Source organism: Salvelinus alpinus, chromosome 4 (assembly GCF_045679555.1).
Source record: "Salvelinus alpinus chromosome 4, SLU_Salpinus.1, whole genome shotgun sequence".
Taxonomy (NCBI): Eukaryota; Metazoa; Chordata; class Actinopteri; order Salmoniformes; family Salmonidae; genus Salvelinus; species Salvelinus alpinus.
The window spans coordinates 47,111,084-47,128,266 of record NC_092089.1 but is presented as its reverse complement, the minus strand read 5'-3'; the positions used below and the strand labels follow the sequence as shown (position 1 = coordinate 47,128,266).

The 17,183-nt window shown below is 45.2% G+C and overlaps 1 protein-coding gene across 14 annotated transcripts in view; it reads left to right on the top strand.

Moving 5' to 3' along the window:
• Positions 1-17,183, top strand: part of LOC139573762 (DNA-binding protein SATB1-like) — a 54,061-nt gene that overhangs the window by 18,401 nt on the left and 18,477 nt on the right. For 3 of the 14 annotated variants that reach the window (XM_071397583.1, XM_071397589.1, XM_071397582.1), the window contains exons 5-12: positions 2,146-2,269; positions 6,224-6,335; positions 8,993-9,070; positions 10,790-10,828; positions 11,546-12,039; positions 13,676-13,903; positions 16,033-16,107; positions 16,509-16,739. In XM_071397583.1, coding sequence (XP_071253684.1) covers positions 2,146-2,269; positions 6,224-6,335; positions 8,993-9,070; positions 10,790-10,828; positions 11,546-12,039; positions 13,676-13,903; positions 16,033-16,107; positions 16,509-16,739 — 1,381 coding nt within the window. The remainder of the gene's footprint in view (positions 1-2,145; positions 2,270-6,223; positions 6,336-8,992; positions 9,071-10,789; positions 10,829-11,545; positions 12,040-13,675; positions 13,904-16,032; positions 16,108-16,508; positions 16,740-17,183) is intronic. The other 11 variants (XM_071397596.1, XM_071397590.1, XM_071397594.1 and 8 more) reach the window with 9 other exon arrangements.

Genomic DNA, 17,183 nt, shown 5'->3' with positions numbered 1-17,183 from the left:
ATGGATATGTCTATTTTTTACGCTTTCATTATGCGTGGTCACAGGGTTAATTACACATGGTTACAGGATTCAAACAGAAACAACTCAAAGGTTAACAGTTTGGGCATTAATAGTTAAGGTTAGGGCTATGGTTTGGTGAAGGCTTAACCTTTTAGCCCAGTGGGCTAAATCAGGGTCACACAGAGTGTTTCTTGGTAGTCTTAAACAAATCTTCTTTGAGTTTGCATCCCAATATTACACTTTATATACATCACAGAAGACGGAAATATACCGAAACCGTTTGACATAGAAACACAGATTTTCGGCGTAAAAAGAAAGTATGTTTATTAATGATGAAATTATGAAAAATATTTATAACATTCCACTTATAAGGCCACTAGTTCATTTGACTGCAGGAAAGGGCTACAACAAAATAATATAAAAACATGCAATATTACCATCAGGTATCATCAGTATTCACAGTGTTCTCAAAGCTTGCTAGAGCATTGTGAACTGCAGTAGCACAGTGGTCTAAGCAGCATGTCCCAGCTCCAATCATCATCACTTCTCGCCCAGTGCTGGGCAATATTTATATATTTTTTGCTGTTGTGAGAGCCGAGGAAGGCATATATCGACGTTCTCAGGACGTTTTCAAACATCCAAAATCGGCGTCTATTTCTAATGACCAGTCTGGCCACACAGCCCACACATACTGTTTACAGACCACATAGCAGCCACAGACTACACACACACACACACTGAGATTGGTACTGCTGGTGTAGAGGCCTGTGCCAGCTGCACACACTCAGCCCTACCCTCACTAGTTCACTGCTAATGCAACCCTCTGGGGGGCTGTTCACACACACACGCAACGTGCACACACACACACACACACACACTCAATTACACACACATACACACACAGGTTGTTCTCCCTCCCTCTCTTTCCTCCCCTCCTCTGCACACACACCAGCCAGGACACAGAAGGTTGTGTTTATTTCCAGCAAGCTTGTGCGTCTGCATGGATAGCTGTCTGTCTCCACCACTCACCCTCCTCTCTTTTCCTCCCCTCTGTTCCTTTGCTTTCCCCAGAGGCTCTCTAGCTGCTACAGCCGTTTAAGGTGTTCTGGCAAAGCCTCAACCAGAGCCGTGCGTGTGTGTGTGTTGTGTGTGTGTGTGTGTTCGCCCTCTATCTTTGAATCCTCAAACTTCTACCTATCTACCTTCTGTTTATTACATATGCATTACACATATCAAAGTACCTACAACATTTTGATAACCTCGAAGACAATAGCAACCCGTCTCCCCCACCACACACACATAAACTCAATAGACACCCATACCAACTGTGGAGTGTGCGGTTCACGTGTTTCTTTTGTCGTTGCCATAATTCAGGAATGCATGCAATGCGAACACGGCCATATGTCCCACACACGTGACGTCTGCGTGGCGCGTGCTTGATCAAATGAAGAGATCCTTATCTGAAGCGAACAGGGCTCTCTCACTGGAGACCTGCTTGTTTTCGAATTTCCCCTCATTAAAATGATCTGGTTTGAAAGGGGGTCCACTTGTCTGTAAATAGAGTACATTCATCTGTATATTGCATAGACCCATACATTATTTGTCTTTTTATCAAAAATGTGTGTTTTTACGTGCGGCATGTTGTTATTTCCTTTCCCCCCGCTGCAGAAATCTAGCCGGTAACACCTTAAATTGTTTCGCCGAGCACATCGAGCCAGGAAGGTAGAAGTAACATGAAATAATAGTCGCCACATGCAGCTGATGTATAATTCATGCATCAATACAGCAGATGTGTTGTATAAAGTAATTAACTAATCAGAACAATCAGGAGAGAGAGAGGGAAAGAGAGAGAGCGAGGGAGAAGGGAGGGAGGGAGGGAGAGAGAGCAATCTCCAGATGCATCTGCTTGATGCGCCAAATGAAATCTGTCTGTCTTGGAGGGGCGCTTGCAGCAGGAAAGCAAGGGCCTGTGCTCATATCTCTCTCTCTCTCTTTCTCCTCCTGCTCTCTCCTGTTCTCTGTTCTCTTTTCTCTGTATTTCCTCCTCCCCTGTCTCAATCTCCCTGTTCTCCGTCCTCTCCCCCCACCCTCATTCCTTTCTCTCCCCCTCTATCTCTCCTTCCTACCTCCTATCTCATCTCACAGTTGTCCTAAACTGGAGGACCTGCCGCCAGAGCAGTGGACCCACTCTACAGTAAGAAATGCCCTCAAGGAGTTACTCAAAGACATGAACCAGAGCTCTCTGGCAAAAGAATGTCCCTTATCACAGGTGCTGGAGCCGTCCACAAACCCCCACTATTCCATTTGCCAAAGACTGCCAGTGTCCCTTTTTCAAATGCCCAGAGTTTGATAGAGTGGAACACGATGGAGAATTCCATAGACAATCCAAATCAATACCCATTGTCGTCCATATAGATGCACCCCCCACTCTTCTTCTCTTCCTCCCTCATTTGCAGAAGCAGTACTGTTGATTGAATGCAGGGTTATTGTTGGGTAAACAATGGACCAACGCAGAATAATCTTGATTTCCTCTTTATACGTCAGGCTAGAAATATGTATGTTTTTGGATTTTTTTTTCTCAGACCATTATGTAATACACTCACTCTGTATTCAAGTAGCTTGACTCTATAGGATTACAGCTTTTGTCGTATATCATAGCTCATAACAGAAGCTGTTCTGCAGGAAAGAAACTGCAGTATATCTATCACAGGAGCCGTCTGGGTGTGTGTGTGTGTGTGTGCTCTTACGATATAGAGTGTGTGTGTGAGCGCTTACGGTATGGAGTGTGTATGTTATGGTGTGCGGTATGGAGTGGACTCTCCCCTCACCGAGGCTGCTGTATGGTCACCCAGAGGCCCGTGTTATGTGTGTGTGTGTGTGTGTGTTTAGCCGTGCAGAGCGTGGCGATGATGTAAAGAGTCCCCCGGTGGTGTTCAGGCTGAGCCGTGCCGCCGCTCCCTCCCTCTCTCCCTCAGCCCGGTAATCACCCTGTTTACGGTCCGTATGTGAACCACTCTCTGTGGTGCGGTCCAACCGCGCAGGCTCAGAGGATAGCATCGCTGCTCGATTTCACTCCGTTGTTCAGCCATTGTTATTTACTCATTGTAAGACGCTCTGTGTAGGTAAGAGGGTCTGTTTTACACGCTACCGGAAATATGAAATGATAGTTGAGATGTGCATTGTTAATCCCAAATATCATATATGATATACTCTAAGCAGCTATCCTTTTACTTGCATTGTAGGGGCTCACAGATGGCCCGACATTAAAATATCTGACATCTGCATTGCTATACCCACAGAGAGGTGTCTTGTTGCTTTTCATAGGTCTCTCTATAAGTCTCAACGCTCATTTGGGCCATTGAGCCCAGTATTAGATCTGCGTGGCTACTGCTGTTTCCTATCAGTATTAAACTCTGGCTCAGGGTCTCTGATGATAGTGCCTGAGGGGGATGTGATGGGCGGCAGGTGAGAAGCCACAGAGGCCGAGGCGCTCCTAAGGCTTCTGGGAAGCCAACAGCGCCCGGGGAGAGGAAAGGGCGTGTTTGGAGGCTTGGATGATTGGCAGCTTTTATAGGATTAGTGTCTCCTTGATATTCAGGAGGGTAATCCTGGGGAGAGAAAGGTTAACAAACAGAGAATTTGGGGGAGAGAATGAACCCTACCTCAGAACAGGGCTCAAAGAGAGAAAGAAAGAGGGGGGGGATCTTGAAAAAACGGCGCCTTTGTTCTGGGTCTTGTCAAACATTTAGTTAATTATTTTGTGGCGGGGAGTCATGCTTTGTGTGTTTGGCCTACAAATGCCCTGAAGAGACTCCGACTCCAAGAGAGGGGAGGGGGGCCTGAGAGAAAAGAGACTTTATTCACCACTGTGACTATTGTTATCGTTCCCAGTGGAATATCATTTGACTGCGCTCAGATGGAGTTTGAGTGTAATGCCCCCAGTAGAGGAAAAGTAGATGGGGTCTCACTAAAAAGTTTGACTCCCGTCCACCCCCTTCTCCTCATCACCACCCTCTCTGAGAGTGCCGGCTCAGTGACTGGGAGCGAACTTAACCCCCAGGCTCCTCTGAAACTAAGGTAACAAAAGAGGCCCCCCTTGCCTCTCTGCCCCCTCCTTCCCCCCACCGGGCGGCCGTGACAGAGCAGCTGTCCTGTTGCATAGCAGCAAATAACCATCAAATGCCATCTTTGTGAGCCTGGGCTCTGCTCTGAGTCTGCCAGCGGCTGAGGTAGCGGTAGGGCCTATTGGTGTGTATGTGTGCGTGTATGTGTGCAGGCGTGCGGACATGTGTGCGTGTGTGTGGGGAGGGGTGGGGACGCTTAACCCAATTGGTGTGGAATTGACTGTAATTAGTTTTAGATGTTTGTGGGGGGAGAAGCAAGATATTAGCCACAATCAGAGCTAGGGAACAAGAAAAGGGTGTGTGTACGGTGTCTTAGTTAGTTTATGTGTGTGTGTGTGCAATATGCTTGCAGGCCATGGCAGGTTTTACCAACGTGTCTTTTTCATGCGTCTCTCTCCCATGACGGAAAGTGGAGTAGATAGTTGGGGCAGATAATGGCCCTGTGCGACTTCCTGGGGACACTGATAAGCTCCTGTGCTGTAGATGGCTATCACTTAAAGGGCCCAGGGCAGGCAGACAGCAGCATCCTGGTGCCACACAGTACCCACCACTACCTGTTGATGGCCACTGGCTGGCAGAGGCTTCGTGGGCACGAGGTGGCGGTGGTTATCTGCATGGCTTGGCAAGTGTGTGTACCATGTCTGTGCCTGTGTGTGTGTGTGTGTGTGTGTGTGTGTGTGTGTGTGTGTGTGTGTGTGTGTGTGTGTGTGTGTGTGTGTGTGTGTGTGTGTGTGTGTGTGTGTGTGTGTGTGTGTGTGTGTGTGTGTGTGTGTGTGTGTGTGTGTGTGTGTGTGTGTGTTTGTGCCCCAGTGAGAGGCGTGATGTATGGAGGGAGATGCCTGATTAATGAGGACTGTTTATTAGAACATCTGTGTCAAAGATGAACACAGGAAGTGTGTCTTGGGTGGGCCCTGCTATAGCTGGCTCCGCCTCGCCCAGATACTGTAAATATAGCATGCTACGCCCAAGGAATAGCTCCCATTATGCCACAATACTGACTACACTGTACTCACCAAAATAGTGCATTCATATGGACTTGGTTCAGCTGATATACTGTACTGTATGTGCCATTTTTCTGTTAACACTACTGAAGATACCAATTGTCAGATCCTCAATAACTCATCCTCAATGATCATTCCGCAATTCACCGGGATTGTAATGTATGCCGGTTGTGTAGCGGTGTTGAGGTCAGGAGTTCAGCATCAGGGCCATAGTGATCCACAGCAGCAGACTCAATCCTCCCTCGTCTTCCATCTCCGGTGAGGAGGAGTGGGAGATGAGGCTGCGGCTCTGCTGCCAGCGCCATGCGTTGTTCACTGAAGTGCTGTTGTGCCAGAAGGTTCCCTCCCGTCCCCAAGTGCTCATATTAAAGATATGATAAAGATGGCATACCTGTAATTTGAAAACAGATGGTTTCATCTTTTGAATATTTATAACAATCAAAACAATTTCTCCTGCTATTCACCCGCAGGCCAGGAAGGTGTTAAAACATTTAATGAAAAGAAGACTGCGCCTTGTTTGCGAGGAATGCGTTCGAGAAATAAATAAGGAAGAGTAGAGTCAATTGTGGAGAAGGCGAGAGGGCACAGATATAAAAGCCTTATGTCTCTTGAAGATGTTTTTTAACATATTGTGGAGAGCCGGATAAAAAAGAAAAGATTCATCTGTTTACATTGCCTGATTTCCAGATGCTAACTTTTAATAGTCTGTTTGTTATTTTACTTTTTGAAAGCAAACTGCTCTTTACTGTAGTACTTCACCCTGCATATCAACAAGGCCGCTAATTCAGTGAAGCTCACTATTTGCCTTCCTCCCAGAAAGGTTCTCTCAAACTCCGTGGCATTTGCTATAAAGGGACACACCTCTTATATTTCATTTTGATTTGTTTTACATTTGGAAAGACAAGACCAAGATTTGTGCATGACTGATAAAAAATGGTCTTTGCTAGAATACTGTTGTTTGTGCACCGAAATGTTTTATTCATTTTGACAAGAAAACACAGTATCAGTGCATGTCACACCAGCGTTAATATATGCCCTCATGGTGCACATTGTGGATCCTGAAGGTTTTCTCTCTCTTTACCAATCTCTCTCTTTCAGAGTATGATCTCCTCCATTGTGAACAGCACTTACTATGCAAATGTGTCGGCGGCGAAGTGTCAGGAATTTGGGCGCTGGTATAAACATTTCAAGAAGACAAAAGATATGATGGGTAAGCAAAATATTACACTAACACTGTCTTATCAGACCCCCCAATCACCATTCCAATATGTCTGCCCCATGGTCCCCCCCCCCTCTTCCCGGTACATTAAACACATTTTAATCACATCATCTAATGATGGCTCTTCTCAGATATTTCCCTGTACACTGCTCAGGTGCACAATGTTTTCACTGGTTTTCCTGAATCCATTCAGAGTAATCTATTATTGCTTATCAGATGTAGTTTAGTATTCAGTAATGGCTGTCAAAATCACAGACTAAATTGAGGTCCGCGACCTTTGTTTATGAATACTGTTTCAGTTACCTACAAATGACATACAGTAAGGATGATTTTCCTGGCTATCATCTGGTTTGAAATCAATCTGTTTTTCCTTGTCAAAGTAGAACAAGGCTGGCTTCGTATTTTAGATTACTCGGTTAGTCCTCCTTGTCCCTTTTTGGAAATTAGGTCACATAATTCAGATACTGTCTATTTTATGTGTTTTGGTCATGAAATACTATACCAGTCATATTAATAGAGTTTAATATACAGTCATTTAGAGTATTGGTTTCAACCTACTGTGTAGAAATCCACCTTCCTATACAAGCTCGTGCTCATGTCGATTACATTCAAGATTAGTGGCGGTCGGTGCTGTTTAAGATTAAGGAGGACGATTTATTTTTTATGAGCATGGCATTATTTCTATTACAGCATATTGTATGACTGTCATTCATATTCCATTAACCCAGCTCAATGTAACATCAACAGGTTTAGGCTACTACGTGATACTCTAATTTTCCCTGTACCCATCATGAGTTTGCTACAACCTAGCCTACGAATAAACATTTATAACTTGGGGGAACTGGTCGAGAGATAAATGGAAGTAATCAAGATGAAAGACAGTGACACATTCAATACCTTCTTGCACACTCTTGCTTGCATCTATCTGATCTAGGGTGTAATCATTAGTTCAAACAGTTCCAAATGAGAGTTTCTATTGGACAAATTCAGGTAGATTTGTCCCCGTTTTGTTCCATTTGCTTCCGTTTCATAAACTTTTTTTTTCAACAGAATCGACGGAACGAATACACCCCTGATTACCCGCACACACATTTCACTTACATAGCAGCCACATACAAACAGCATCATCACTTTGCTCGTTGTATAATTCCTTCTCGCATCTACGCGCTCTCCTCCTCTCACCTTTTCCCTTTGCTTGTGGACTTCAGTGCACAACAACACATCAGCTGTCTGTGACCAGGCGATAAAAATCTTTCCAAGCCAAACCTTCATACCAGAACCGCTAACTGCTACACACAGCCTACATCGTTGTCACCATATTATCTAACGTCAAAGTCAACATAGCTACTAGAACTAACACGTTAGTAAACCTGCTACAATCACGCAGTACAGTGTACAGCAAGCAATTTAGCAGTTACACTGGCTGACCTCTGTTTGAGCCAGGTGTTTGAGTAGGCTAAATTAGCAAAATAGCAAAGTAAGTTAAAGTGAAAGTGGGAAAAATACAAGAAAATATAGCTATCTCTCTCTCTCTGCTGCTTCTCTTAAATATTAGAAGAAATTAGTTCAAATTTGTTCAACTCTTTTCTTTCTCTTGCTTTGAATAAACTACTCACCCCATTTTATGCACTACACTGCTAGCGAGCTGTGTCTTATGCTTTCAGTACTAGATTCAATCTCTGATCCTTTGATTAGGTGGACAACATGTCAGTTAATGCTGCAAGAGCTCTGATAGGTACATCCTCCGGAAGTCGTCACAATTACTATGGAAGTCTATGGAAGGGGATGAGAACCATGAGCCTCCTTAGTTTTGTATTGAAGTCAATGTACCCAGAGGAGGACGGAAGCTAGCTGTCCTCCGGCTACACCATGGTGCTACCCCACAGAGTGCTGTCGAGACTACTGTAAACCTTCATTACAAAACAGTGTATTTTAATCAGTTATTTGGTGATGTTAATCTATTAAGTATAGTTTTATCTAAAAAATATAACTTTTTAAATGTTTCACTATTTACATTTTTATGAAATTCACTGAGTAGGGTGGTCCTCCCCTTCCTCCTCTGAGGAATTTTCACTGGTCAAGATATAAGACCAGAATGTTTTCATGGTTTTTCCTGTGAACACTGTTCTGATCATATCGTACTCCATTTGTCTGGACACATAACACCACAACATGAACACATAACACCACTGGCCCCTTACCCATCCTCTTGTACACACACATTTTACCTAACATTCTTTATGGTTTATGGAAGAGTACATACAGAATGTAGGATCTCAAGTAGCAGCGATGTTGAAACTACACATTTAGACAAGTTCTGTGTGTATTTAGAATGTGATATTTATGTGTACATGGGATATGAGGTGAAGCATAGTGGGTATCAACGCTGTGGCATCCCTTATGTCCACATTAACCCTTTCTTCCCCTGGTCATGTATCATGTAGATTGTATGGGGCGTTAACCCTCTCTTTCTCTCTCTTCACCTGTGCACTGTGTGTCTTGTCCTCTCTATGTGTGTGTGTGTGTGTGTGTGTGTGTGTGTGTGTGTGTGTGTGTGTGTGTGTGTGTGTGTGTGTGTGTGTGTGTGTGTGTGTGTGTGTGTGTGTGTGTGTGTGTGTGTTTGCGGTCTTGCCCACACGTCTGTGCAGGCATGCGCCAACCCTCGCAGCTGGAGGGCTACCTGGGGACGTGTGTCCTCCACGACAGCCCACGTGCCAACACACTAGGTACGTCACATGGCCACACACACACACCGTCTGTGGGCACACACACTGCACTGCGTCCCTACCCAGTCCCTGCGAAAGCTGGCACCCCTCAGGTGGCTGTTTGTCGCTCGTGGCGACACTCTCAACCTCAATATTCATGAAAGGATGCCTACTATGCGTGCCCGTTGAGTGGCAGCGATGGCATAGAGGCCACTGTTGAAAGGGAGCATGTTAGTCTCTCCTTTGTGCTTCAGTGCCACTGTAGTTTCATAAACATACACTTAGTCTACCACCATGGGCAGTGTAGTTATATTGCCTTACATCGAGACACTGTCTGTAATTGAAAATGCGTCTGGTTAAACACATTGAAGAGCCCTGGTCGACAGTCTCTGCTGTCAGAGCTGCCTCTATGGGACCCGGCAAAGTGGACTCTACTCTGTTGAAGTGTGATAGCAGTTCAGGGCAGTCCTATCCAGCAGGAGAAAGAGTTCCATGGGGTTTGGACCCCCCCCCTTTCTCTCTCTCTCTCTCTCTCTCTCTCTCTCTTTCTCTTTCTCTCTCTCTCTCTCTCTCTCTCTCTCTCTCTCTCTCTCTCTCTCTCTCTCTCTCTCTCTCTCTCTCTCTCTCTCTCTCTCGCTCTCTCTCTCTTTCTCTCCCCCCTCTCTCTCCCTCTCTCTCCCTCGCTCTCTTTCTCTCTCTCCCTCGCTCTCTTTCTCTCTCTCCCCCTCCCTCCCTCTCTCTCCATCCCTCTCTCAACCCACATCCCATTCCCATTGTGTGTTTAATCCGGGACTCTTTTGTGGCTGGATTCCACACAAGGACTCCCGCGTCTGTGGCTGCCTTTTCTCCAGGGCCTGCCGTGCTTTTCTGCCACCCCTTTTTATTTTATTTTTTCATGGAAATGCTGTGTGTGTGTGTGTGTGCGTTCAGTATGTGTGTGTGTGTGTGTGTGTGTGTGTGTGTGTGTGTGTGTGTGTGTGTGTGTGTGTGTGTGTGTGTGTGTGTGTGTGTGTGTGTGTGTGTGTGTGTGTGTGTGTGTGTGTGTGTGTGTGTGTGTGTTTGTGAGCATGCCCCCCAGCAATGTGTGTGAGCACAGAGTAGAGAAACAAGAGCGAAGCATCACAGCCAGGGAATGCCGAGGATTATGGGAGAGATGTAATTATTACCCCCTTTTTTTTCTTAATAATTTGTTTTGACAAATACTGAAAAGAACAGTTTTGGCCGGTTGTTGTGTTTCCTGACAGTTAAGAAAACATGCTGCTATACTTGTGATTATTGTGTGGATTTTTGGAACTCTTCCAGGCACTCAATCTTTTATCTCTCGCTGAAATATTGAGTTTGTGGAAGATTTTCTCTTCCTAACACCAATTTATGCTTCTCAGAAATATGATTTATATGATTCAATATGATTTTTATGCCCCATGTTAGCAGTTTCACACATCTAGGTGTAAATTATATGGATAATTTAAGCGATACTATTCTGAGTTCAGTGCATGTAAATGATTAAATCTATATGAATTCTTTAGATAGAAAACCTCAGAAGATTCAAGCAGATCCAGTCTGACGAAACCTCACATTCACTCATAGTCACTTTGATATCCTCTTAGATTTTTTAAATTATTATTTTCATCCACAGACGTGTAATTTAGACAGAGCTCAAAATACTCACAAGCTGCCATTATGGACTTAAATATTCCCAAAATGAGAGACACCATAAATAGTACATTCATTTTTCCTTAGGCACGAGGAAGAGGTCATGTCTAGGATGCTCCTTACAAGGTAGAGATCCTCTCCCTCTCCCTCTCCCTCTCCCTCTCCCTCTCCCTCTCCCTCTCTCTCCCTCTCTCTCCCTCTCTCGCTCTCTCTCGCTCTCTCTCGCTCTCTCCCTCTCTCTCTCTCTCTCTCGCTTTCGCTCTCTTCTCTCTCTCTTCTCTCTCCCCTCCTTGGGGTTATATTTAGGCCGTCCCCAAAAATATCATATTGGCTAGCTTCCGTACCTTGTTTTAGAATTAGGGACATAAAGAGCGATTCATGGAATATCTGTCTCCCAGTATGCGCAGACATACACACACACAAACATACATACACACACACACACACACACACTTGTTTTTATTGCTCACATGATTGGGCCATATAAACTAACTTTATAAACTAATTCCGGGAGCTGCCAAGGCTCTGGGGGCTGTCTGCAGGTCGCACACTGAGGCCCTTTATCTGGGGCCTGAATCTAGGGTGGGGCTTTTTAGACAGGCAAGTGTCTGAACAGCTATGTCTTATCACAGGGACACAGGTTTGTTCAGAGGCTGTAAAGTTTTGTTGCTCCGAGATTTGGCCTGATGCACTGTTTTCAATTTCAAAGTCTGTTTTACTCATCTGAGTGGGTTGGACAGTGTGCATTGGTACATTCTGTCTGGGCATTTTCTGCTGTACTCTTCAGCCAGTATTCAAAGTGTTTAAATTGACCCTCTCTCTCCTCTCTTTCCCCTCCTCTAGCAGACTTGGACGGCCTGTCCGACCACTCCCCTCCGGGCCCCAACCACAACCACAACCATATGACCTTCTCCCAGCAGCCCATCCCGGGCAGCACGGCCGAGCAGCCCCCCTCCTCCCCGGTGCCCCCCCTGCCCCCTCCGTCCCACAGTGGGGGCCAGACCCCCGGCCGCCCGGCTCAGCTCCCCCCTGGCCTGCATCACCCTGGCCTGGTGTCCACCCCCATTAGCCCCCAGCTGGTGAACCAGCAGCTGGTCATGGCCCAGATTCTCAACCAGCAGTATGCCGTCAACCGGCTCCTGGCACAGCAGTCGCTGTCGCAGCAGTACCTCAACCACCCGCCGGTCAACCGAAACGCCCTGACCAAGCCCCTGGAGCCCCAGGTAGCCAGCAACACCGAGGTGTCCATGGAGATATACCAATGGGTGAGGGACGAGCTGAAGAGGGCCGGCATCTCCCAAGCCGTGTTCGCCCGCGTGGCTTTCAACAGGACCCAGGTGAGGAGGGTCAGAATTTAACTCAAGACTTTTGCATAAATCACCCATTGATGCCGATAGGAGATTTGGGGAAAGATCGCAACATCTCAAGATAGAATTATGTGCTAATAGGACTGGAAATAAAAAAATACACAACTCTTGCCTTTCCCCAAAGCACTCTGACAAAGCGCTCTGACACATCTGTCACAAGGACAGAATTGTTTTGAGTTGTAGTGCCGCAAAATCAAACTCTGCATTCTTGTCGACAAACAGTTCATCTTATAACCGCTTACAACAACCTAGCACCACAACAACAACAATTTAAAAGCTATAGTACACCTGGCAAGCCGCAACGTCAGAGCACCAGGCGCGGTCACGGCTTGCGCTCCTCCCTCTGCTAAGACATGTGATTTCACTTTACAGGCAGGCAGCGCAGCAGGGCCCTGACAGAGATAATGTCTTAAGATGTTCTGCATATTTTGGGGGGAGGTGGCAGCAAACCTCATTACTCCTCCGCCACTTTGAAGTTGTGTGCGAAACCTCTTGATAAGAATCTATTGGAATCAGTGCGTACCGACGCTCTCTCCACAAAAGCAGTTAAGTGGATAGCAAGCAGACAGTGGGGTTTTTGTGCAAATTGACAAGCCTTTCTCCTTTCAGCCTTATCTCTCCGGTATGAAGAAATAGTCATGTGCCTTTTGAGAGCCTCCTCTTGTATTATTTATTGTGTGTTAGTGTTTTTCTCTTCCTGTTTCTGCCGAGGGTGTTAATAAGGCTGCATGTGGTGTCTACGCGGGGCGGGGCGGGGTGGACGCACCGGGGCTCGCCGTCCCTTTTCTGTAGAAGCGGCCGATTGACTGGGGAGATGGCCGGGCGTAATAAACATGCAAGCATACACAAACACAATTGCACACACACAAACACGCGTATACGCAAACACATAACACACACACATGCGCACACACACATATTCTCGTATAATCTTCAGAATACCTGTGACATGCACTCAATGTCAGTATGAAAGCTTGTCTCCCCGTTCAGAGTTGATACCTGTATCTAGTTATACATACTTGGCTCCGTCATAAAGTTAATCTATTCCAATGTCCTTCAGTGTTTCATTAAGTCACAAGCACAATGTGTTTTCTTAAACTACCGTACCATTAGTTAAACAGCGGAGCCACTAGTTCTATCTCCGGTAGTTGGTCTAACTATCAACAGAACTGACGTCAAGTTGTTTATTACAAAATAATTGTGTATATTTCCAAATCACACACCTATTGAAGAAGAGAAGCTGAAAATGGATCACTCAGTGTGTGTCCAACGGCGGATGAAAAGCCTCGATCACACAGTCCTGATAGTACAGTGATTCCCGTAATGACAGGATTCATAGCTATTGAAAAGGAACAGCGGATACACTGATTGCTACACTGATGCTCACTGAGTCGATGTGCTGTAATAATTACATCATCCTCTGGGTCTGGGAGAGTTTACTAGTAGAAATCGAATGTTGACAACGGACATGAAGTTCCTGTAGTGATGTCAATGTATGAGTCTTCTCAGGGCTTACAAATAGGGCATCTCCCTCTCCCTCTCCCTCTCCCTCTCCCTCTCTCTCCCTCTCTCTCTCTCTCCCTCCCTCTCCCACTCTTCCTCCCAGGGCCTGTTGTCTGAGATCCTGCGTAAAGAGGAGGATCCTAAGACGGCCAGCCAGTCTCTGCTGGTCAACCTGCGGGCCATGCAGAACTTCCTGCAGCTGCCCGAGGCCGAGCGAGACCGTATCTACCAGGACGAGAGGGAAAGGAGCCTGACGGCTGCCTCGGCCATGGGGCCTGCGCCACTCATCAGCACCCCGCCCACCCGGCCAGTGCAGGTATGGAACGAACAGGCAAGCATGCACACAGACAGAGCAGCGTGCACACACACACACACACACACACACACACACACACACACACACACACACACACACACACACACACACACACACACACACACACACACACACACACACAAACACATTTATTTTGACCTTAAGTTGTACAGCAAGTGCCACTACCCACCCCACTCTTAAAATAGGAAGCAACTCAATGACGACAAGTTCTGGGGAGGAGCGAATCTCCCCCAGTCTGTCAGTCAGTCACTTCCTCATTCAACTGCCTGACCACCAGCTCTCCACTGTCTCTCCCACAATCAAAGTCCTTTATTGGACAGGTATGTGGCAACTTTTCCACTTAAGCACATTTTGAGTGCGGTCAAGTGTGTCTGGGGCGGAGAGGGCCAGACAAAGGCCTCCTCTGTTCAGCCTCGGACTGAAGACTGCCTTTTATTTGGGAGAGAGAGAATGTCCCTGTGCCACCCATTGGCCAAACAGGGAGGCCCCTTTGACTGCATGGCCAGATCGCAGTGGCCGTCCTTACAAAACTGGAAGGAAAAGGAAGAATCAGACTCTGAACCAGTGGTTTTAAACTAGGAAAAGGCCACTTTGCAGTCACAGGTCTTCCTCAACAGTCAGTTGGCTGTGAAAGCTGGACATGGAAAAAGGGAGAGAAAGCCAATAGAGAGAGGAAGAGAGAGAGACAGACACAGAGAGGGAGACAGAGTGAGAGAGAGAGAGAAAGCGAGAGAGTGAGCGAGAGAGAGCTGTTCCTCGTACAACGACACATTGACCAGACTCAACCATGTTTCTGCTATCAGACATACCTCTGTTCAGGCCCTAATTCTTTACTTCAGTGTCGTCCATTTCAAACGTGTGGATCAGGAGGTGCACACAACTTTCTAGATTGAATAATTGTGTTAGTCAAATTCCAGGGCTGGGATTTCAGTTTTTATAGTTGTAGAGGTGGGCTTGTATACTAAATGCATAATTTTACGGGGCAGTACAGGATACACAGACCTTTTCGCTGCTTTATAACCGGATTATACTCGATAGGTTACATCTAAATTCATACCATTTATTATACAGTTATTTACTTCTTGCTGAACATGAAACGTCATAGTAGCATATAATCATTAGCCCTAATATGCATTTTTCTATTCTTCCCTTCACCTATGACTGAGTCCTACTGTATCATAGTATGCCTTGGCCTGGACATATGCCAGACTCCCACTGACAGCTCCTATAAAGTATAAAGTAATGCGTTGGGAGATTTAGCCACATAAATCAGTCAGGGTAGCAATTGAGCAGACAGGGAGGCTTTTATAGGCCTCCTAAAAAATGATGCGGAGGTATGTTTCTCATGTGCCCATGGGTGGCTTCAGTGCCCTCACCAGTCTCTGCATGTCCCAGGCTTAACAATTAGAGCTACTGAGGAAATTGTTGGTAGTCAGTACACACACGGACACCCCTCACCTACTGAGTCATAAATGGTTAAAAAGATGCCCAGGAATCTTAAAACATTCCAGTTTACCACAAATTTGGGGTCCATTATCTTTTCATAACCACCAAAATGGCTCCCCTGTTAGATGTCTAGACATATGCATTAAACATTTATTTGCGATTTTTACAGATTGTTTTGGGCAAGTTTGTAACTGATAAGATTAATACTTGAGTAATTTAATTATTGCCTACACGTAAATAAAAAAATAAAAAATGCAGTATTCACACAAGTGTTAAAAGGGTTTTCTTCCGGAATGATGTTGATTCAATTCCATGTATCTCTCTGCAATCTGATTTCTGATCAGTTTAGCTTCATCAATGAGACTGCAGTGTACTAAAGTTGTCATTGCACATGAACTATACTACCTTTGTGTTGATACAGCCTAACAATTTTTTGTTTTGTGTGTGTGTGTGTGTATGTATGTGTGTGTGTGTGTGTGTGTGTGTGTGTGTGTGTGTGTGTGTGTGTGTGTGTGTGTGTGTGTGTGTGTGTGTGTGTGTGTGTGTGTGTGTGTGTGTGTGTGTGTGTGTGTGTGTGCGTGCGTGCGTGCACGTTTGTCTGTGCTAATGTGTGTTCGTGTGTTGTTAAATCCCCTTTCTAAGGGTGGGACTAAACAAACATGTCTCTGTTTCCCCAGCAGCCCAGGAGAGAAGACTGTAACAACGTCAGACCTGAGGACTGGAACCCCAGAATCCCTGTGGGCATCTCTCCTGTAAGCAAACACAACAATGAACCATCTCTTTGTAACACTTTCACCGTTACTGTACTGTATCAATAACATTGCTATTCATGGTTATCGTAATAATGTATGTTGTGGCATTTTATGTATATTGTAGCATGATTTGCTCATAACAGTTTTAAAATTTAGATTTTTGTTTATAAATACTTATTTATGAGTAATTCAATTAATAAAAATGTATTTATTAATAGTTCATCAATTGTTTATTAATGCTTATTCGTAAAAGTTATTATAAAGCGTTACCAATATGTTATATTATATTTGTTAAGTGAAGTTAATTAGACAAATGATGAGTTGTATGAAACCATTTATTGTGAAATTGTCTCCCATGTTTTAAACCTAGTTCTCTTTCCTTCGTTTACCTATCTGGACAGATCCCCGAATCCAGAAAACACGGCAGCATCACCTTGTTTTCCAACCCTTTTGCTGACACTCCTTATCCTGCCCAGGTGAAGGCCTCGCCGCTCCCCAGCGAGTGGAACGGCAAGACGGAGAGCTGCATCCTCAACATCAACTCCTCCATATATGACGAGATCCAGCAGGAGATGAAGAGGGCCAAGGTGTCCCAGGCTCTGTTTGCCAAGGTGGCCGCCTCCAAGAGTCAGGTACAGATCCATACATTGACTTAGACTCTGGATGCCATTTTTGTACACACAACATACAGTTCTAGGCCACAGACCACTAAGAGCACAATTTGATACAGACACACAGACCTGCAGAACAACACCACATGCAATAAGTATTATTTTCCGCTTTGCCACGCAGTAGAAGAGGGTTAACAGAGAAACTGGTATCATTTTGGGAGAAATTGGCACTAAAAATGTAAAGAAAATGTTGAACAAAAGACTGTCTCAGGCTATATTATTGAGAACGTATGTTATTAAACTATTAGTTACAGTTCTGTGGATGATACAGCTTGAAATATAATGCATCAATATTTACAGAGATAATATTTTCATTTCCTGCCTGAACTTGTCGTGGAGACATTTTGACTCCTTTCCAGTGTGGTTGATGAAACATTAGAAAACAAAATAATAAAACACGATATA